The sequence below is a fragment of the Drosophila kikkawai genome, chromosome 2L (genome assembly GCF_030179895.1).
Source record: "Drosophila kikkawai strain 14028-0561.14 chromosome 2L, DkikHiC1v2, whole genome shotgun sequence".
In the NCBI taxonomy this organism is placed as follows: Eukaryota; Metazoa; Arthropoda; class Insecta; order Diptera; family Drosophilidae; genus Drosophila; species Drosophila kikkawai.
This window is the reverse complement of record NC_091728.1, coordinates 21,148,750-21,172,257: the sequence shown is the minus strand read 5'-3', so window position 1 is coordinate 21,172,257 and position 23,508 is coordinate 21,148,750. Positions and strand designations below refer to the sequence as shown.

At 37.1% G+C, this 23,508-nt stretch overlaps 3 protein-coding genes and 1 long non-coding RNA gene across 4 annotated transcripts in view; 2 read left to right on the top strand and 2 right to left on the bottom strand.

The window, feature by feature from the left end:
- LOC108072835 (zinc finger protein 30 homolog) overlaps positions 1 to 23,508 on the top strand; it is a 104,415-nt gene that overhangs the window by 15,585 nt on the left and 65,322 nt on the right. The gene's annotated exons all lie outside the window — the stretch shown is intronic.
- Positions 2,442 to 3,148, bottom strand: LOC121502449 (uncharacterized). The gene is made up of 3 exons (XR_005991008.2): positions 2,900 to 3,148; positions 2,601 to 2,717; positions 2,442 to 2,545 (listed from the first exon to the last, which is right to left on the bottom strand). It is a non-coding gene; the product is annotated as an uncharacterized lncRNA (long non-coding RNA).
- Positions 4,983 to 7,607, bottom strand: LOC108072832 (beta-1,3-galactosyltransferase 5-like). The gene has a single exon (XM_017164123.3). The coding sequence runs from the start codon at positions 7,581 to 7,583 to the stop codon at positions 6,576 to 6,578; it is 1,008 nt and encodes a 335-aa protein (XP_017019612.1). The 5' UTR covers positions 7,584 to 7,607; the 3' UTR covers positions 4,983 to 6,575.
- On the top strand, positions 10,375 to 11,350 carry LOC108072837 (uncharacterized). Its single transcript, XM_017164129.3, has one exon. It carries the CDS (start codon positions 10,474 to 10,476, stop codon positions 11,272 to 11,274), a length of 801 nt encoding a protein of 266 aa, XP_017019618.1. The 5' UTR covers positions 10,375 to 10,473; the 3' UTR covers positions 11,275 to 11,350.

Genomic DNA, 23,508 nt, shown 5'->3' with positions numbered 1-23,508 from the left:
GATGCTTGTATTTATGGCTCTTTTTTACCTCCTAGTGCTAATAACAATGTTTGAGTCAACATGTTGCAACTTGGAAGTCACTTCCGTCGTGATATCCTAGGAAATGTAGGGTATCATGATTTTTAGGTGCAGTTTAGAATTAAACTTAAACTGTAATGCTAAACAAAGTTAAAGGAGGAAGTATATTATTCTCAGCTCTTAAAGAATAATAGAAATTTGTAAAGCTATGATGTTTAGTTTTTTATTTTGTAAAACTTTCCTCAAATCAAGGGTATTAATAGCTTCGTAATTCCTTAACCCCCCTTAAAATGCAATGTTGGCAAGGTCTGCTCAATGCTGCTCCAATTAGAATTCGATTTTTTCGTCCGAATTGAAACAATTAAATCCGCATTAGAGTCACTGCCGGACTCTCGCTGTTGAAATACCGAAACTCGGTGCGACTGGCCTGGCCTGGTCTTAATTAAATCACTTCGATCCGTTCGTTGGCCATTTGCTCATTTGCAATTTGTTGGAATTAGAATGGAGATCTGACCGACGACCAACTGGCACCGCTTGATTAGCATTTTGCAAATTAATTTCTCATTAGCAACAATTTCAAATAATTGGAAGTGCATACGCAATGAGTGCGTAATGGCTTGTTCCATGAAAATGGTCGACTTATTTTCATTTTCATTCAGTTTTCAATGCCTCTCTTACCTTCGGCGAGGCTTACCAGTAATGGAGCCAGACATGGTACATTTTTTATCAGTTAGAAGGGGCTGTAGGGCCTGGTAAATCAATGCAATTAATGTCACTTCCTCTGCATTTAATGTCTATGTTTTCAGTAATCGTCGTTGGCGCCATTAGGCCTCGATATCAGTCTGTCTTCCTGAGTTCTTATTAACCGGTTTTTGCAGTTCCACACTCAGGCAAAAAAAAAAATAAGGATTTTGCGTGACTTTTTTTGGAATAAAATCGACCCTATTATATTTATTTATTTTTAATTATTTATTTAATTTATAGTAAGCCCTTTTTTTAATAAATTAAAATAGAAAATGTAGCCATAATGAGTGTCTTTAAAATAAGACTTACTGTTAATTCCTTAATAATTAATTACTTATAATAAATAAATACAAAATAATAAATAAAAGTGTTCCTTGGAAGACTCCTTAATCAAAGACTTAATATTATTAACTTAGAATGTAATATTTCTTGTAACTTTTAAAAGTTTGTGTTAAAAAAAGATGAGCTTATTTTGCTAATTTTTAATTTAATTATTTACATTTATTTCTTGTACTGTATTTAAAGGAGACAACAGGTCTTTACACATATAATCTGGTCGTCTGCCTTGCTCATGTTAATGATGGTCAGGACTGAAGTGTGTGGAGGCTTTTGTTTTGGTTGGGGAATGTCTTGAATTGATAGGAGCTGAAATGAGTTGGCCATTTCGAGCATCTGGAGGGGATTCAAAGAGATTTAAGTAAGGGAATGTGACAATTGGCTGAAGATATTAGTCAAAGGTATTAAATATACAAATTACAGGTTGTTCAAGTGCTTTTTATTAAAGAAGTTGGTTTAAAGATGTCTAAGCTATGATGAAATAGGTCTACAATTTTTAATTTTTATATACAAAATATTTGTATGAATTAGATTACATAAAGGTATCTCAATTATTATATAATATATTATTTTTAGTATTATATATATATATATTATTATATTCTATTATATTATTTTTAGTAAAGAATCAATAGTTTAAAATTGATTCTTTACTAAAAATTTTGCAAAAGTTTTGCATTTCAATAATTCATTTAAATTAAGATTTAAACACAGTCCTGGTCATGTTTCATAATTTCACCCCGTTAGCTCCATGTTCAATGCTTGAATGCAACCCACTTTGGTTCCCATTCATGTTCGTGTTTTATAGATTCTCATGCAATATCTGGTCACGCCATCTTAATGCTATATTTACTTGTTCCTCCTTTTTTTATAGCTTTATTAGACTTTTTTGGTCAAGTTTTCGTGGTCAATTTCTGGTTGATTCGATTATCTTATGTCTATATTTGGTTGAGCATGAGTTGCTTGCAGTTCCTGGTTAATATCCAGCTAGCACGACTTTAAAGCAATTAGGTTTAGTTGTTCTTCTGCCCTTAAAATTGAACCTTTTGGCTGCATCCTTTGCTCCTTTGGCAAGCAATTGATTTACGCTTTGCTACGCAAATTCTAAGGGAGAGAGAGAGGCAAAGGAGGAGGAACAGACAAACCATTAGCAAAGGACTCAAAATACAAACACACAAATTGGCACACATTTTGCATAGGACTTAGAGGACACACTTTTCGGTGTCCCTTACGCCGTTGATAGCTATTCCTTTCTTGAATGTTTTACAGATGATGGCGAAATAATAGAAACTTAAGCTTAAATTTTCCTTCTAATAGTATAAAAAATAGGTTTCTAATCAATGTTGCTTTTAGTAAAATTTAATACATTTTTGGTATGCTTTACTTTACTTTCATTGAATTTTAATTTCGTTAAATATAACAGAATCCAGATTTATATTCTCCTCACCTGTTGAATTTTATAAATCGTAGTAATATAATATTAAACCCAACTGTACTGCTACCTTAACCCTTGGCTTAACCCATTCTCAATGCAACTCGATGGCGTCCTTGACAGCTACCAAAGACTTTTGTCAATACCACTCCCAACCAGTGGGCCATGGACCAGAGCTGAAGTTGAACTAGAAGGAAGTGGAAAACAAGGTGAAAAATAGAAGGGGTAATAGAAGAAAATACAGGTTGGAAAAGGTGAACACACACACGCACAGCATCAAAGAGCTTTTAATTAATCAAGAGGCAATCCACTTTGGCGCTGGAAAACTTTGGCCAATATGCCAATACCAATTGGAGTAAGTCAACTTACCATTCCATAGCTCCTAGCTCTATTTCACCTTCTTCTCTTTCTCTGGGTTAATACCTATTTCTTTTTGCTTTGAAGCCCCTACTCTGTTGGTCATAGCCCCCACCTGGCTATGGCTTAAATCGTTTTCTTTGTGCTGCTTTCCCATATCTGCCCGGGACATCCATTATCGATTGGTTATACTTTTCTTCTCCTAAACTCTTTTTTCGATTTTACAAAGGCATACTTGAGTGGCTTGCTTGGATTTGTAGAAGTCACTAAACCTACTTTCATAGCGGAAAATGCTTATGTTATTAATTATTAATAATAAATTATTTTACAACCTTTTATCAGCTGGAACTTTTTAAAATTTGACTTAAAAAGATTTAAAGAAACTTTAAACTTATGTATTTATTTTTTTTAATTGGTCAAAGTTAGCTGTGTTCTTTGCAAATAATCTAATCTTAAAACCCATTATGAAAACTCTTAAAAAAATCCACAAAAGTTAAGTAAACGATTAAAAGTAGCCATAAAGTCGTGTAACAAATTAGCCAAAAGATTTGTTAGCCAAGTAACCCAGAAAAACCCAAAAGTATCAGTTGCATTGTAACGGATATGGCAACTCAAAAAAAAGTTAAACTTTTCAGTGCCTGTATAAACATAATTTTCATGGGTCCAAAAGTCTTTAAAAATTAAACACGCGCCACAAAAAGTCGCTTAAAAAGTTGCACCCAAAAATAAAACAAAAAAAGAAATTCTACACGCGAAAGGGAGGCGAAAAGTGAGCGCGTTTTAATTTTTATTTACACGACATAAAATGAAAATCACCCAAGAGCACAAGGGCTAAGCATTTTAAGAGCGTTTAAAAAAGCAAACGTTAAGAAGCAAAATGTGTGTGTAGAGGCGGCACGTGGGTAAATATTTTTACTTAATTAGGCCACAAAAAAAAAAAAAACGCGAAAAAGAGCCTCAAAATTTGCTTAAAAGCGCGTGAAAAGTGTAAAGAACATTTTCTAAAATAAACAAACTCATTTCATTACATTTAAGCCACATGCAAGTGTCCTTTTCCCCGAGAGATAAAAGTGTGACTGCAAAAAAAAAGAAAAAATGTTAGCCAGAGGGTGAAGAACCCCCCCCCCCCCCGACATGACAGCTTCCGTTACCCTTTAAAGTTTCATTTCGTTTCGATGCAGATATATATTTTTAATTTCATCAATTCGATTAACAACAAAAGTCACCCACACAAAAGGACTCAAAAGAGAGCAAAATGCAATCATGTTGAAAATATTTGCATATGCCAATACCCTCGAAACTCAGCTTTGCCTCCTTTTGCCGACCGGAAACGGAAGTAAACAATGGCCAGGAACCCGTCACAAAAAGCCGAAAGGGAAAAAGTGCCCCTTCGACGATTTTTCTCTTTACCCCGTCAAAAGAGCCAAAAGCGTTCCAATAAAACTGCACCAAACAATATCGAAAAAAAAACGCTGAAAAAAAAGGAAAATGAACGGCAAAGAAATAAGTCAAGCCAGAAAGGAAGAAGGGCCCGCCATTGATGATGAAAAATCGAAAATGGATGCTCGTTTTTGGATTGCCCATCCATTGTTGGTTCGTTCAGAGAACGGAACTCCAAAAGGGAGAAAAAAAGAATAAAAATCGAATGAAAACGCTGAAAACAAAAAAAGAGGAAAACGTTTCGCACACATGGAAAATGGCTAACTACATGGGACGGGGCGGTACTGAAAATAATATGATGACTAAAGGCAAGGAAAGCGGCATTGTTCCTGTCAAACAAAAAATAAAAAAAGAAAAAATTAATAAAAAAAAAAAGAAAACCAGAGCCCAAGGGGTGATTGTGCTTTTATTTTTTATAGCCTGGAAAATATGTGCGACTCCTTGTTGATCGATGGCAAGCGAAAACTGAGATACGGCAAATATTTTAAACGAAAAGGGATTTTGTGAAATTGGAAAAGCTAAATTCTATATTCTTTTTTAAGGAAACAATAGAGGAATTAAATATATATATGCTTCAAAAAATATGAAAAATAAGCTCGTTGGGGCTTAATAACTGAGGGAAAATATATTTAAGAATCAATAACATTTTAACAAATTTCTTTAATACTCGTTTTAAATTTTATTTAGTTTCTTGTTCGGTTTTAAAACATTTTTCATTATGTAGTAAGTACTAGTAAAAATGTCTGTGTCTTATTAAAAGTACATCCTAAGGTGGGTTTATTTTTAATTTGTGGCTTCATGTAATTGATAAGGTTCTTAAATTATCTTCAAAATTTCAAAAAGCCTTAGATTAAAAACTTAATTAAAAATATCATGAATGGATAAAAACAGCAAGGTCATTGTTTACGTGACAATCAATTTAATTAGTGAAAGATATCATATTTTTTGGGGTCAGTTATTCAAGATAACTTAAGCAATTGCCTTTGATTGTTTTCTTTTCTTTGTTGTTTTAATTACAAATAAATGAATTAAGCATTAAATGATACTATTACATATTTAAATTATAATTATACGATTATTCTTCTTAATAGCTCTGAGGTATTACAACATTCTGATTGTCTATCTGAAGAAAATTAAAAAGAATCTGGTATTAAAGTGACATAATTTGCATACATGCAACACCAGATTGTGCATATTTTGACACTTTGGCCTGCAGCTGTTTTGGCCAGGGAATGTCAGACAACGACATAGATACAGAATCAGATACAAACTGTGAGATAACCGAGTGCTCATGCCCGGGACAATATTTACCTAGCCGGCTACCGTCAAAGATAAATACCAGTAGATAAGCGTCGGCTTCGTTTTCGTTTTGCAATTCAAATTGCCAACCTCAATGGAAACTTTAGTGTGGCGATAGAAAACTGCGAACAAGATATGGCCAATGAGATAAGCACAAATCACAAATTGAGCTTAATGTCACGGCTTGACAACGAAACATTTAAATTATTGGGTGCTTTGGGTATTATTAAATTATTTTGAAAACTAGTAACTATTCAAGAGGTAGCTCAGGGTTTTCTTTTTATTCATTAATGAAAATTACATTAATTATTCTCAGCAGAAGTATGTTTATCTTGGAGTAACTTGAAGTTTACAGTGTCCTGCAATTTACGATTATAATAAATACTATAGGTAAGATTTTAATTAAATTAAAATTCGCATATACCGAGCACAATGAATTTTTGAAATATTTTATATACCACATAACTTTTCAGTTTTTAAATAATTTAAGGCTTAAATATTTGTTGAAAAATAACAGCTCCTTATGAGATTTTAATCAAAAACACATCTGTTGATGCTGACAGAAGGCTAAGAGTGATATGTACTCCTCACTTAGCCAAGTTCATAGCCCCGAAAATATGAACTTGAGTGTCCGGACATCACTGGCCCTATTCCGGCTCCATTGTTGGCCAAAAACAGCTGCCTGCAACGCATCCATCAAAAGTCAAGCCGGCAACAGTCGCTTCCGACTGGCCAAAAAACAATGGATGGGAACATCAGTCAAGGAGATGTAAGGGACTCCACGAACTGATGAGGTAAACAATGTCAAAAGCCAGTTGCCAAGGGCCCTTTGTTGTGATTTATATTGATGAGGGCAAGTTCCCCGAAGGAAATTGAACGCTCTTGACTCGCAATGAATTGGAGAGCTGGGAGATTGAAGGAGGCCCGGGGCCTCGGCTCTTGAATCCGATTACTGGCCGCCGGCGAACAAGGTCCACAGAGTTCTCATCTCCTTGGCTTCGATTTGGTGCCAGGACACCAGAAGTTCCATCGCTGACACTGGCACTTCGCCGCTCATCAACTTCATCTTCGTCTTTCCGGGATACAGGATATAGGGCTTGAGGTCAGTGATCGTGATATTCGCACGTTTCGACATTATTCCCGTGATGTAGACGTCGTCCAGTCGAAAGTAGGGTGATTGCTGGACCTCCTCGTACAGCCTCTTGGCCACATCTGGGCTATAAATTACCGTGAAGCCCGGACAAAAGTCCGGGTAATGACTATCGGGATATTCTTTGAAACTCACGCGCCACTTGGATTTATAGGATCGTATCACTCGGGGATTGGGATTCTTTGAACACAATAACACCTTCTCTTTCCGCCTGAGAGTATAAGAAAGGATTGTTTTAGGGGCTTCCACTTGTTCCATTAGATTATCCAATAGTAGCCTGGTATTCACAAATATGTCGTCATCGATTTTCATCAGCAACTTGGCGTGGTTGCAGTGCGAATTGAACCACTTGAGAACCATCACATGCTTGTACGTTATATTCACATAAGTGTCCATAAAGTTCCCCTGGAGTAGATCCCCGAACAGGGTCTGTTCCTCAATCAGCGATGTTTGCAATGAATCATTTTGAACGGCTCCCAGGGCAAATATCAACCGCAGGGGAGAGTCTTGGTCGGCACTGAAGTTACCCCAGGTTTCTCTTATCACTGAACGCTTTCCAAAGTGATCTGGAGCCGTGTGGATGAGGATTAATCCTTGGGTCTCCACTCCACAAGATGGTTGCTCTATCGTATATGAGAAGTTTACAAAGTCCATCAAGTGTTCTTCATTTGTGGGATTTTCCGAATATTTTTCTTCCTTTAATAAGGGCTCCTCCGCGAAATCCGTTTTACCAGGAGTTATCAGGTAGATCATAAGGAGCACTTTTAGCAAAATAATGAAAACGATTACGGATCGCATGGCGGCCATAGTTTCCGAAATATTTTTACGATCCGTACCGGATGGTAACCCGTATCCAACTAGACGGATTCCCGCTAATCAATAGCCTATACTTGTCAAATATATGTATGTATTTATTGATAGCGCACGGCGACACTGTTTGGTTTATTTTTGGTAGGGCCTTAATGCCCATATGACACTGGTTTTAAATGAGTACTTAAATATAAATGTGTGTAAAGGTTTATAAAAAAATATATAAAAATTCTATTGAATTTGCCTAAATTTTTATTGTAATTTATTTTAAACTTTTTGTACTCTTTTTTTTATAGATTACTTACAGTGTCATACATACACGCCTTGCAAAGGGGGGAAGGGGGCATAATCTACTATCAGTTTACCTCTTTAGATAGAGAAGTTCAAAAAAATTACACTGTTGTTAATGATGATAGAGTTCTAATAAAAAATATCATAAGTTGCTATATAGATTAAGGAAACAAAGGAAAACTGGCACATTTTTAATTAAAAAAAAAATTGATTAATTTTGGTTGTGGGTAAGAAATGCTTTGTCAACTTCTAACTAAATTTATAATACCCTGAAATAAATTTATAAATTATATAAATGTAAATGTTAGGCAATCTTTGAATTCCTCTTTGTATATTTAAATATCCAGGAGTGATTTCCTTCATCACACTGACAACTTTCGATTTCGCTTTTAGAAAGTAGCTTAACGTCTGCTTTTTTCTTACTGCTGCATGGCCTTTCGCCTGCAAATTAAATGCCCGTTACGTCAATTTCTGCGCGACTAAAGTTTTCATTTTCATTTTATCTTACTTGTTTTTATTTTCGAGTTTTTCTTTTGTTCCAGCGGAATCGGTTTTTTTCCCGCCTGTTGAGCATAATTTGCATGGCCATGCAAATTGTTGAGGATTTTCATTTAATTGATGGCAATTGCAACAATGTTGCAGATTGTACACAATGCGTGTACGCTTTTATACAATATTATGGCAATTAATGCATTTACTTATTCTTATTTAATAATCCCAGCTGCTTTATATTTATTTTAATATTTATTAAAGTGTCGGAAATTTGTGGAATTTATGTGGGGGTGAGAAAGGGAAATGGAATAATGTACTGTATTCAGACTTTGAGACCTTAAAACAACCATTTATTACAATGAAAATGGATGAGATGTATAGACTTAATATTTTATTGGGTGTTTAAGACAACAAAAAAACAAAGGTAAACATAAATACGCATCATAATGGCATAAAAACATTGAATTTTAAATGCAGCCAAATTTATGTTAACCTTATAAGGCCCATGTGCTCCATTTCCGCATTGTACTTAAGTGGCATCGATCGAAATGTAAAGTTACCAATTTGTTTCTCTTACTCCAAATATTCAAATTAACTCAATTTGTCAGATCGCGAGCTGCTGCCACTTGGCCTTGACCATTAAAAGTGGGAATCATAATAAAGACTGACTCATCGGAGATGCAGTGGGGCCTTTGACACCTACTACGCCCCTCACAGCTCACAGCTGCCCGATTTTCCAGATGGTCTCGAAACCAGTTTCGCGTTAATCGATCGCCCTTGAAGATCGCCTGCTACTTCTGTTGAGTTTTCTGCCTCGATTCAGGTCTCATTCACAAGATGCACAACAAGTTTAGGTTGGTTTTTAAGTATTCCTCACATTTTTTTCTGATTTTTTCTGATTTTTTCTGATTTTTATTATGCATATAAGGCTTTAATTGGGTATGTCGGAGTACCGGGGGCAACCTTTGCGGGCCTGTAATTTGTACCTTCCGAAGACCTTATCAATTTATCAAAAAACGCGGTCCCCATTCGTCTTGCATCTCATTAAGGGTCCATGATTATTTCAGGTCTGACAGCAAAATGTCAAAATATTGTGACATGATGTACGTACATCTTTATAAGACAGACGAGTGTGGGAATGGTGATGGCACTTTAATTGGGGTACTTGTATTTTTTATGAGCCTAAAAAGGCTGTAATTTATTATGAAGGCTTTTCGGAGGAAGACTTGGGTATGTGTTTTTGGATTTTATTAATTTTTAAATTGACAATAAAACCAGAAAATCTTTACTTTGATATATAAAATACTTAGGGTATATCAATTATAAAATATCTTTAAAAACTGAGAGATCTTAAAGATTTATTGTATACATAAGCATAAAAAACCCAAATAAAATCCATTTCGTGTTCATTTTTGTAGAAAATAAAAGTCAATTAAAGCCATTTTCATTTATACCATTTAAAATATATAGAAACAAGAGGCATTAGAAAGAAAGCTCAATAAGGAAATAGATTGCCATAAAGTTCTTTTCAGAGCAAAATTCAAACAGCTGCCATTGGCCATTTATCAGAATCAATTTGACCCACTTATGGCCACTTTTTTCCATTTCGTTGAGCCAATTTTTCAGACCATAACGACACACAGCCAAGCTGAAATCGACTTTGACTTCACCTTCCTCACAAAATGGGAAACTTCAAACACATTTATATCGGCCGCACATCGCATTTCGTTGCGAATTTCCTTTAATTGCTGCTAATTTTTGCTAAAAGGCGAAAAAAAACTCACAGAAATCTCTGCAACAATTGGCCAATTGCAATCTTCATTAGGCTTATCTTTTGCACTCAGCTTATGCGGCCTTTCGGTTTTCAACGCCAATTTGTGCAAGTTTTTCACATAGTTTCATTAGCCTGCTGGCGGTCTGGCGATTTCCGCAGTCTCTTTGCATACTTTGTTTGATTTTTAATTGTCCTAAGTGCTCTGGGTGTAATTTGTTTATATGGCAGGGGAAAGGTGAGGAAATTACTTTATCCTATCCTAGCAACTTCAGTGAATCAAATCAAAAGTCTAAGTAAATATAAACCAAATTCAGTGCATCAAAAAATACAATGGATGACGACGAAATTGTCGGCGGGGATGTTTATGCCCATTTACTCAAACGCCATTTGTACAATTATCCCATGGATGGAAGCCACAAGAAGTGGGTGAAGCCCCAAATAATGATCTTATTCGCCAGCGGAGATTTGGACAAGGCTTTGGAGATCATTGTCAAGGACCTGAGGCATCCAATCGGAAATGGTTTGGTGGTCAGCTTGCTCGTGGAGGAATGCATCCGGGAAGAGGTGATCAAGAGGCTGCGTGCTGAGATGCAACCCATGGATACACGCATACAACGGCATCCGCAATATCTCAGATCAATGCAGATCATCGACCGCCTGCACTGCCAAACTGTTCACATGGAGGAATTCGACGAAGAAGATACGAAACAGCGAAATGGTCGCCGAATACAGGGATCCCCGATAGTAGTCTTGGACTTCCCCCAGTATTATTTTGGAGATACGCCCACGGCTGTGATAACCATGAATACCTTTCGAACGCTCAGCGAAGCGGTACGACTTTACAGGAGAGAACGGATTAGCTTTGAGGCGACTTCTGTGTGGTCCGGGAAATTGGCTCAGTGCTTCGATATGGTGACCAGAATTCCGGAAGCCACGAACTGGACTTTCAACAGCAGTAGTCACAACATTAGGAAACCCACCATCACCAATTCTGTGGTTTTTGTCGAAAGAAACGTTCACTATGAGTTTCATGAAATTGGTGGCAAGATGCACACCATAGCCTTTCCCACTGTCCCTGCCTTGCAGGCTCTTACTGCAACGGAGAGTAAGTATAACTTTCGCAGAGACTGATCTGTACGAAATAAGGCATTTAAATTTTAAATGGAAGCTGGTTTTTTGAGATAATCTAGATAAAATGAATAATAAATGTTGTATTAAAGGAAATGTTCTATTCTTTGGCTTTGACAACTCTTTGGATTTTGTTGCCCTTGTTTGCATTTCCTTGATTCTTGCCGCAGCTTTGCGCTATTTGTCCAGATCCCCTCACCTTCAACCCTCCATCTCGAATCGAATCGAATCTTTATGCAAATACTGAGAGCTGTAAGCCAAGCGACTGACAATAAGCGAACAGCTGCTTGGGCACACACGGCCAAGTGCTTTTGGCCAACTCCAAGTAGCTGCAATGTTTGCCCTCGGTCTCGGTTTGTCTGCTTTGGGTGCTTGGCCTGGCCAAAATTGTCACGTTTTGGTCAGTGGGCTAAAATGTTTGCCAGCTGTTGCAAATGCAGTTGGCAGCAGGTCAAACAAGCACCAAATTTCAGTGAATACAATGACAACAAGGCAATATTGGGTTTAAATTAGATGAAATAAGGGAAGTATGGATTAGGAAATCAATTACAATGAGTAGTTTTGCTAATTTAAAAGGATTATAGTTTCTAGCAACCATTTAAAAGACGTTATGACCATCATAATAAAAATTAGAAATAGTTCAAACGCTTAGTATTCTAGTAAATTATTTATTGTTTATTTAATAAAATATTTAAAATATTTAATGACTCTTACTTGACTTTAAAAACAACAACAAACACCAAACAAATCTTTAAACGTATTACTTTAAATGCCAGTTTTAACTTGATCAATAAACAAATAATTGAATCGATAAAACAAAGCTCTCAAATATGCTCTATGAATTACAATTGAAACCCAATCGTCTGTGAAAAATTTAATATTTATGACCAAAATTATTCCCTGCCCCGAGAGCAATGACATGTAAATATTTGATTGGCCAAATTATGCAATAAATGCAAATATTTAATAGCAAATGCTTTTTGGCACACCTCATGCGAGTGTCAAACGTAAAATTCATACCTATTCCAATTGAAAAGTAATTAAGATTTTTTACGCAATTTTACGCAAATTCAATTTGGATAGAATGCCGCGGGCGCTTAAATTTACACGTCATAATCATACAAATAAACGGAGTAAATGGAAAAATAAATAAATGCGATTTGGCATTTTTAAAACCACAATAAGGATTCAACTGACAAAACAAATTTAAATATAGCTGTCATTTAATGGAATGTTAAAATGTGTGAATAAAACTAAAGAGACACGCATTGGCAGGCGCTATCCCGGAATCTGGATGTCAAATCTGGCCAACTGACAATGAAAGCAGGAGGTGGAGCAGCCGGCATTCAGCAGCAGTGAAACGTCAAGTTCTACAGCAAAATAAATTGTTTTCGTTACACAATTTTTTGGTGTTATGCGCGCCACTTGACTTGTAAACGGGCGATGGCCCCGACAATGGCCAGCCAGGATAACCACAAAGGAGAAGGAGGAGGGCAGACGGGCAAGGAGACGGCAGCCGGGATAAGGGAAAGGACCTCAAAGAGCTTCCATTGTTGACCCAGTTATGGACCACAAAACAGTCATCTCGCACAAATAAAATACAGGAGATACACCTGAATTAAAAGTACATAAACTTGATTACGTTAATAAATAATATATTAATTTTAAATAAAAATACATAAAGTATTATAAAACACCAAAGTAAATTAATTAGATTGGTTTTTCACTATGTTTTTTGATTATTCGAATTCTTATAAGTTTAGAAATACCTTATAAGTATTTTTGAATGCTTAAAAATTAAATAATTATAAAGTTATACATTTTTACTGAACAAAGAATATCTAAATTTGAAGAAAATTAACCGGAAATTAACTATTGTTTGTAATTGTTTAAAGTGCACTCTTGGCCATTCTTCATCTCGAGAATCTTTCCCGCTAATGACAGCAACTCAAGTTTTGTGGCTGCTGAAAAGTATGCTATGGCAAATGTGCTGACATAACGGCAAGCATAAAAAATTAAAGATATATAAACCAAGAAGCAAAACAGGAGAGCTGTGAGAGAGAGAGGGGGTAGCGAGAAGTGGGTGTGGGAAAATGTTGACCATAAAACTGGCAGCGAAAAGCCACAAGCACAGACAGCATGACGCCCAGGGGAAAGTTTTCCGAGACAGGCGAGGAAATGCGGAGCGGGAAAAGCCAGAGGCCCGTAGTAGAGCCCCAGACCAGAAAGCAGAACAACAAAGTTTCCTTGGGCGGCGAAATTCTGGCCAAGATGTATGCTTTAGCTGGCCAAAGTTGAACACATTAAATAGCCGGATTAGTTTTGGGAATGAATAAACAAATATAATTGAGTTTTGGAAGCTGCAGGAGCTTAAGCTGATAAGGCCAATGAATAATGGAAAATAAATTTTAACTACCACTGAATTTATTTAGACAAGTGTTTAAAGCTTCAAGTTGAAGTGTTTTCTTACATAACCACAGGGTACCTTTTAATTGAAGAAGGTAAGAGTCTTTGTTGTCCTTTAAATTCGTTTTAGGTAAGTGTATGTATCATATAACCATTCATGTATCTACTAAACCAAACTTATTTTAAATGAAAAGTTCAACAAATAAATTCTATACAGCTCAATTTCATCAGAATTTTCCCTTGAAAGTAGCATTCAGCATTCCCTTTTAACTTGATACCCGAACCACATAATCAACTCAACAACAACTATTTACACAAAACTCCCATTGACGGCAAATTGAATGACCTTCTACCACACAACATCATCAAGCCCCCAAAACAATTCAATTCAATCTGCGAACATTGCGGGCTGAAAGTCAACTTGGTCCATAACTACAAATGATTAGTTTTTCTGGTCGGTCGACAGCAGATATTTTGCCGCATCCGCCCATTTTCTAAAATATTTTCAACTAAGTGAGTGAAACTAAAAATCTATTATAACTTTTCCGCACACAAAAACGTCAAAGTTGTATGCCCCTCGCCCTTTTTGCAGGCAGGGCTCATCCTCGGCCAGGCTGGGGTGTAAAAGTTTTTCCATGGGCCAACGCGGCGTATGCGGAATGTGCTGCCAATTAGAAGTTTATGTGCGAGTTAGAGCGGCGGGCAAAAGGGCGCCAAATTAATTTTCCATCCCCCTCTTAACCCCTCTGCCGCAGTCAAAAAAAGTTTTAACTCAATTTTTTGGCATGTCTGTGTGTGCGTGTTAATTAAATGGAGAGGCCGAAGGGGGTTTTTCCTAGCTTGAGCTTCAACATTTGTTACCTTAGCAGTTTTGTCAGTTTATAATAATTGACTGCGTGACCTGTTGTTTAGGCGAGAGGCCGTAATGGGTTAAAGGTAAATCTCAGACACGACCGCAGTAATCCTCAACAAATGTTGCATACTTTGCGGCGACTTAGGGGCAAGCAATTCCAATGTTGGAATTAGTGGGGAAGAAGGCCTATTTCAAGTGAAAATGTTTAGAAAAGGGTAAGAAAAACAGTTTATAATTAAGTATATGGTTTTTTATTTATTTAAAAGTTATACAATTTTTTTTTAATATTTACAATACTTTTATTTATAGAGCTAGATATTCTCTAGCCATATTTTATAGAGGTTATAAATACTTGACGCTTAAGAGTTGAATTACAGATGTAATTCCCTTACATAATATGGTACTTGTAGAAATTTATTTTCAAAAAGTTACTCCACTTTATCGTGCCTAAGTTGTCCAGATTTGTAGCTTCCTCTGGGGAGCTTCCTTTCCTCTAAGCTTAAACAGTTCTCCTGCGCATCCAAAGTTGGCAATGAAATATGCGATTGCACTTCCCATCCACGAGTAAACCCCATTAAATGCCACTTACTGTCCTTAATAGTTTGCTTAGGCAACAATATGTTGCCCGCTGTGGGTAACTGCGGTAGCTCCTCCAGTTAGCCCCTCTTTTAACACCCCGCTCTAGCCAGTGCCATGAATCAGATGTCTAGCCAGCTTTTACCACATTAACCTCGTGTTTTACGACATGCCAGGCCGCATGAGAAATTTATTTACATTTCATGGCACTGGCAACATGTTGCACTGACTCGTTATATATAGCTACAGCTATATGTTATGTATGTGCTCGACCCTGTGTCGGTCTATATATGTTTGACACGAGTCCAAAAAGGCCGGAGCGGTCCCCACAATGCATAACTCAAAGTGCAGGCAAACAGCTGGCAAACACCAGGAGGCCGAGTAGAGAGCTGGGAGTTCCAAGGCGGAGGAGTAGCCCAAGTCAAGTTGATTCGGCTTGAGTGCGAGGGTAGCTAAGGTAGACTTTAAAGGTGGAGTTCTTACCATAGAAAATATTCAGAATATATTAAAATATTTTTTATAATTTCTAAAATTTATTTCAATTTTTAAATATTTATTTTTATATTAAGCTGCCTCTCTGAAAGAACCTACATTTTCCTACATATTTTGCGGTGTAGCTTAGTGGGATTTACCATCTCCATTCAGCTCTTTTCCGCTTTTCCAGTCCCGTTTGTCACTCTTAAGCAAGCGAAAATTCTATTTAAATTTTCTTGTTGCCTTTTTTTTTTTTGCGCCACCACTTTTTGCCAATAAATTTGTTGCCATAAATTTGGCTTCGCTTCGAAAAAGAAGCGAAAAGCAGCCGTGGATCGTGTGAGCGCTGGCCAAGCCTTAAATGTGAACTGCTGCCCATTCCGCCCCTTATCCCGCCCTTCTCGGCCCACAATTCATCTGGGGCAGTTTTTAATTGCGCCATAAATCAAATCTACGATAAATGGCAAGCAGTTAAAGGGCTGCTAACCAAATGGGAGCCATAAGCTGATAACAGACTGTGGCGCGAAAGGGTTGCCGGGCGAAGGGGGTGGCTGAGGGCGGTAGGTGCCTGCGATAAGCGACACGCCGTCTGGCGGCGGCTGCTTTAAAATGTCAAAGTGCCGCCATCGCATCCGGATTCTGTCTCCGGAATCCTGTGCCATATCCGGAGTCCGGATCCTCGCCGCAGCCTCCTTAGCCATTCTCGTCGCGTTTAATTTTAATGCCCATGGAGACGGACGACAGTCAGCGTAATCAAGCCTCTAATTAAGTTGATAAACTCTGTGCCGCCCTCGAGAGTTGGGAAAAAAAAAGAAAAAGCCCACAATTGTGTTCTGGCTTTGAGATATTTGTTAAAGTTTAAAGCAATTACTAAATAAATTTAATGATTTTATCAAACAAAATTGTGGAAATAATTTCTAAAGAAATTGACAAACAAATATTCTGTGTAAAAAATCTCACTCGAATTTCTATAAAAAAATATGGGAAATATTAATTATTCAATTCCTCCTTCAATTCGTCACAATTGTATTTGCATTTGCTTACTTTAAACAACAAAATATTGATATATTTCACACAAAAATATCAACAAAATCCCATAAAATTACATTCTAAAAGCTCCGAATCACCGGAAGTGAAAACCGGAACGGGGCGGCAAACTAAATTCCGCTTGGCAGACGGAAAGTTGTCGGCCATTTCACGGCGCTGTGCGTCCGGTGACGGGCCACGCCCCCTCGACTTACACGACCACCGAAGGCAGCTGTCCGCCCACTGCCTACTTCCTTTACCTCCCACTTCCTTTACCTCCCACTGGTCCCCATCCTGCCATCTCCGCAGAAAAAAGAATAACTTTCAGCATTAGTTTTGCTGATTTCCCGCGACTGTCGCCGTCTGTTTGGCCAACATTTTGCTCAATTTTTCTCTTGTTTTCCCCGTTTGTTATTGTTGACTTTTCGCATCGTTTTGGTGCCACTGTGCGCGGCGGTGTGGGAAAACTCCTTTTAATTTAATTAAGTGCGGCGTCGCGACGCCTGTGTTGGTTTATTTTCCATCCCCTCGGCCCCTTCTTGGCACAAAAAGTTTGCCAAAGCTGGAGAAGCTAAAAAAAAATTGGCGTTGAAAATAGAATTTGGAAAAAATGGGGAAAAAAATAGAACTTGGTCCAACAGTTGGCGCATTTAATTTGCTGGTTTTATACTTTTTTAATTGCTAGACAAATAGATGAGAGGAGTCAAAGCCGAAGTTTAGTCCACAAATTCTGTATACTTCTGTGCTCTTTTCTCTTTTTTTTCTAATTAAATTGTTTGTCGATTGTGGCAAATGCTTGGCCCAAACCGGCTCAGATAAGGCTTTGAAAGGGCTAAAATGGGAAAATTAAAAATGTTTGGGTTTAGCATTAAGGGGATAATGGTAGGAAAATTAAACTAAATTGTGGGTAGATTTGTGGTCTATAAGTTTGGTAATAAAAATATATATTTTTTATGTTGTGAAATTATATTTAAAATTTATTTAAAACTCATTGTCACCTATTTAGAAACACCCATTAATGAAAATTCTTACCAATCTCTTTTCCTGTGTTGAAATTCAAGTTAAGCAATTTCAGATTGCAACTGGTGGACTTACATCTCTTCCTCTTTTTTGTGTTGCAAGTCCATCACTAGCAATTGGCCTTTCTGGCCTTTTTTCTCCCTTTTTTATATACCTATTGAAATTACACCTCCATCGACAAACAGCATTTGAAGTTTTTACGATGGGAAATTAGTGAGTTTTTCCCGGGGCTGCCAGGGTCATCCAGGGTGTGTACGCCCCCTTCCTGAAATGAGGTTGCAGCAAACGAGAGACGAGAATTTCTATTCGATTTGTGTAACGAGTTTTCTATAAACATTTTTAGCTTTTAAAGTTAGCAGCTGACAGTTTGCTGCAGTTGTTGGCAATTTCAAACAAACACACTTGTTACTGCAGAGAGGAAAATATATTGGAAATTTATTTTGAAATTAAAATAAAATAATACATATACTGAAGTAAGAAATCTTAAACTGAACTTTACTTAAAAATGTATTAATTTGTATTAAGAAAATATATTTATATCTGTTTCTTAAAGGTTTTTGAGGGGACTGCAATTTCCTATAAATATTTTCTTTATATATTTCTTTTTTATATATTTTTTCTTTTTATATTTCTAAATATATTTGTGTTTATATTTTAAGCCAACACTTTCTTTCTCTGCTTAAAAACATATTTAGGTGTGTGCAGAGACACTTGTACATGTTCCATTTACTTTTATGGCATGGCAGGGCCAGGAAAGTTCCCTCCATCTGGCTCCTAGTATAGGTTGGCCTTTCTTTCTGGCTGTTTTTCTTCTATTTTTTTTTTTTTGGTTTTCCTTTCGTGCTTTGGACATGTCGAAATGCATTTCACAGTTGTTTGTCTGCCGGCTTGGTCTTGGCCTGGTGAAATCGGCTTGGGCCGCCATGTGTCGTGACCCTGCCCGCAATCCTGCCAGTTCATTCCGACAAATGGCCAACCGGATGTGTGTGTGCCTCTCTGTCCATCCGTCGCTCTGCCTCTGGTCATGTGCGTGTGTGTGTGTGGGAAAGTGCATTTTCCATTTCGCCATGTGGCCAAGTTGACGTTTAGCGACTTTAAAGGCCTGCTTAAAGTCAAGTTGAGATGTCCTTCGCACAAGAGGTTCTCGTTGATATTTTCAAAAGGAAATTAGCAGAGATATGCCAGTTTTTTAGAATATTTTATAAATATATATATGATTCATTTAGGGGTTTTTTGATTGTAGAAAATATTTGTGATATTTTATAAATTTTTAATAGCCTTACAAGGTATTATAATTCTAGCCAAAAGTTAGCATTACGCAGTGAAGGGCTCATTTCCGACCCTATAAAGTATATATATTATTGATCAGAATCAATATGCAAATTTTGTTGGCTATTTTTGAAAGAAAAACATTTTTTTCAATTTTTTCAAAATTTTATAAGGGGTTACATCATTAAAATTGTTAAAAATCAACAAAAATTTTAATTTTCTACAATTTTAAATTAAGTGTTTAGATTTTTTAATCTAGGAAAAAATGGCATTGAAAGGCTTTCCGAATTGAATTTGATTCCTTTTTGACAGAGTTATGATATTTTTAAACTTTGATTTTCCCAAAAAATTATATACCTTTGTTTTTCTTTTTAATAAACTTAATTATATTTTCCCAAAAATTTTAAATATTATTTATCAGCTCACTTAAATAAATTCAAATATTTTCTTGTAAAAGGAAATAACTACAATAAACTTAAAGCCTTCAAAAAAAAAAACATTTTTACCCTTTTTCATAAATATATAAATCTTAGAAAAAGCTAAACTTGGCCCGGACTGCGTCCCCAAGTCACGTAGCTTGAAAAAAAAAAATAAAGAAGAAAAAAGTTGTGGCGATGCCTGTTTTGTTAAGGAAATTGTTTATTATTATTCTGCCGGAATTGATTGAGTTAGTGTTGATTCGGTCAGCTTTTTGCTGCCCTATTGACACTTTCATTGAATTATGGCCAGACAGACATGTGTGCGTAAGCATGTGGCATCAGTCTTGGCCAGAAATTGGCTCTTGGCCACACATTTAAGTTCGGGTCAAGAGTGGCTGACCGCGCATAAATCAACCGAAAAAGAGAACCGAACCGATTTCGAGACACAACCGACTCAAATATTTACAGGCAATTTTCAAGCAAATATTTTTCTTTTTTACTAGACACTGTCGATGTCCATTTGCACCTCCCTCCCTCATACAGTGTGCACTCTGCGGACAGACGCTGCCACGGAAGCGTGACCCAAATATTTGCTTGATTTATTAGCTTCGTTTTTTTTTTCTGTGTGCTGAGTATGAAGAAAAAATCTGGGAGTTGTAGGAGTTTGTTTTCCGCTGGGGTATCATGAATTGATGATTTAGTTTGTTTAATGAAGTGGCTAAGTTTAGGGTCAAGAGTGGGTTTTGGGTTTGAGTTTTTGAGGCGAATTAAAATGGGTTTTGTAAGTCATGGTGTCATTGAAATATAGCTATTTATTCTAGCTTTCTTGTAATTCTGAAATTTATATAATATTATTATAAATATTTATAAAAAAGAGTATTTCAACTTCCTCGCTAACCCCTTAAACTACTTCCCCTAAAAATGATGTGCGACAGTTTGCACAAGTTTGGAAGATGCAACTGGCAGATAGAAAGCAAAGTTTCGACTTGGAGAGCCATTATCTATGTGGCTAAACGAAATTCTCACCTAATTTTTGGCAGGCAGTCGGTAGAATATTTAAAGTTACCTTAGGAAAGCAAACAACAAGTGGGAAGTGCTGGCCGATGAGGAAGCGAATTGTATCTCGGCGATGCGTTTCTGCTGCATCTACGAAATACTTGTGGATTGTTTGCTTAGCAGCTGCCGCTTGTTTATTTTCTCAGTTAGGGCTGCCGTGAAAATCTTCACAGAAACTTTTCACCAACGAAGAAAAAAAACTTGCGTAAGTGTCTGCCTCCAACTTGGATTCAATTTCCAATCGGAATTTTTATATGTTTGCCAACTTTTTGTTGGTCAATTGGATTTGTGTTTGAGGCCGGGGGGATAAAATCAATTGGTCAAGCTGAGCCTGATAAATTTCTTTGCCCAGGAATTTATGACTCCTGCTGAGTTGCGGTCTGGTTTTTCTTTTCTTCTCCCCCCTGAAGGAAAGACACACAACAATTTGTCACGCTTTTCTTGGCCTGCCAATGTCAAAGCCATTGACAATTGGCCATTTTCCAACCAACCGAAAAAAAGAGAGAAATAAATAAAAGGAACCGGAGAAAAGAACTTGTTGACTATCTGGAAATGTATCTTAGCATTTGGAGGGCCCTTTGTGCCATGCCCAACACTTCAATTATTCAGATGCCTACCGCCTACCGCCTTTCGATTTTAGTTTTTCAGTTTCATTCCCATTTTCCATTTTCAATTTCATCTTAGTTTTTATATTCCTTTCCTTCCTTTGTGGTTTCATTTGCATTTTACTTGAGTGCAGCATTGGGGCAGGTTGAGGTCGCTTTTCCTAGTCTCTTTCTCTCGGCGAATGGAAATGCTTTTAGCTTCCAACTGGTAACATAAAACTCTTTTCTAATGGTGGCTAATGGGGTAGCCGCCACTGGAAGGAGGCCTCTGTGATTCCTTAGCCTTTTATGTTTGATGAGTCAACTGCGATGAACTGAGATGTTGTCTAGACTAAAAACGATTTTGATAAATGAGTTCAATATATATAGTATTTACTTACAAATATTAAAGTTTATTTCAATTGTAAAAACCGCAAAAAGCCTTTAAAGAAATATGTATAAGTGAAAATAAAGCTTCACAGCTTAGGCAGCTTCAAAATGTAACCATTTTCCAGAAAATGCACTACATTTTCACTTGATTTACCAGAGTTTCCTTGAGAATTTTTAATTGACAACTTTAAAATCGTTCAAAGTGAAATTCATTAGATTTTCCAACCAGAATCCTGCATACAAGCTCCATGACGAGTTGGCCAGAATTGAGATGGAATAGCCAGCCAGCTGTCCACTCCTTTGGCTAATAGAAATAGGAGGAAAAGTGACAGAACTACTGGCAGTTGGACATTTCAATCAAGTGGCTCGGGCCTCTTACCAGACTTACCTGTTGGCCGATGATGATTGCTAATCACTTGACTGCTCCATTTGCCAAGGCTTCTGGGCTGCAAGCCGTCAGCCGTCAGCCGACAGATTCGGAGCCAAGTGAAAACAGTTGGCCAAATGAATTTGATTTATGCAACGGCATTCGATTGCCGCAACTCTCTCGGCTCTCGACTGCTTCTAATAACTGGAACCCAATCGCAGGCCATAAGTCTTGTCCACGTTGGCGGTCTGTATCTGCAGTTTCCAGGGGAACGTGCCTGGGGTCTAATCACAGGCATCAGTTGCCCCTCAGGGCCACCTACCTCCTGTACCTTTTTTATAGAGGGTACTTTGGGGAATAGTAGGGCATATGATCTGGGCAAATATGTGTATAAACTATAAAATGTAGAGCAATTTCTAGAAATTATAAATTTATTAAATGTAAAATTTAAAAGCGTCAGTTTCATATTTTTACTAGATTTAAATTGAATTGAAGCTTGTTTAGAGAGATTTTAATTAGTTTTGTTATATTTTGAATGCACTATTAGCCGGGTATCTTAAGGTCGTTACATGTTAATTTATTTCCTTACCACATGCCAACATGTCGCCTCTCTAAACTTCGTTTTCGGACATCAAACTTTTTCAATTTTCAGCAAAAAGTTTAAAAGTTCTGGCCACGCAAAATTTAAGCCAGCATTTTTCGAGAGGAGAATAAGACGTATGGCGTTGCCATCTACATAATGCCGGCTCTATATGTATCTGTAACTGTATCGCAATGTGGACACGAAAAAAGGGATGCATCTGAAACTGCATCTTTGCCGCAGCATCTAGGACCGCTTCCTGTTTCCTCCGGCGCTGTTGCATGCAAATTTCATGCAAAAATATGTGAAATTTTCGATTTTAAATGACGCCGCTGCAGCGGTACCTTACTCTTCTCTCATGGGTACACTGTAAGAAAAAGTGTATTTTTTAATCTCGAATACCTTGAAGGTTTTATTAATCTTTTGTTTTTGGTTATTTATTTTAGGATTTTGTGTTAGCATTTATCTTTTATAAATCATTTTATCTTTTAAGGAGTTGTTTTACTTATAAAAACCAATTTTTAAAATTAATAAATTTAAGTTTCCGTGTGTTTTTGCTACTGTGTTAGCACAGCTCCTGTGCTGCTCGCCTCACAAGAATTTATGGCGTTTGCATGTCTGAATTTATCTGCTTGTTTCACATGCAAATGCAGTCAAAGGGAGGGCGGTGCTGAGGAGGAGTGAGAGGGTTGGGGGAAAAGATCAAGCTGGGAATGGGGCCGGGGGTGTTTTCCTTCTCGTAATGGTGATAAAAATAGAAACATTTTACGGGCAAAACGCGAGCACCGAGAGAACATGCCAACTTGTACAAGTATTTGCAATAGCCTTTTTCCTTTTCCTTTTCCATTTTTTTTGTTTGTTTCGTCCCTCTGTTTTCCCAGCCCTCCCCTTTCCCCGTTTCGTTACTTGCCCCCCTTTCGTTTAACTGGGTTTCAGTTTCAGTTTCGGCTTGGTTTGGTTTTGGCTGCTACCTTTAACAGATTTTCCGTTCTGGCCTGGTTAAACGAAACCATGTCAGTACTGAGGTGGCCTCCAGGGACGCAGTTGGGCAGCGAAAAGGAGGCGAGGTGGTGCCAGGTTATATTCATGGACACAGGATCACGCACTGTGGGTGAAATTAAGAGAAGGGTTCAATAGGTAAGAATCGAGAAATGTGTATAAAATAGTTAAAACACTGAAATTAATTTTTTTTGAATTTAAAAAGGTATAAAATACGA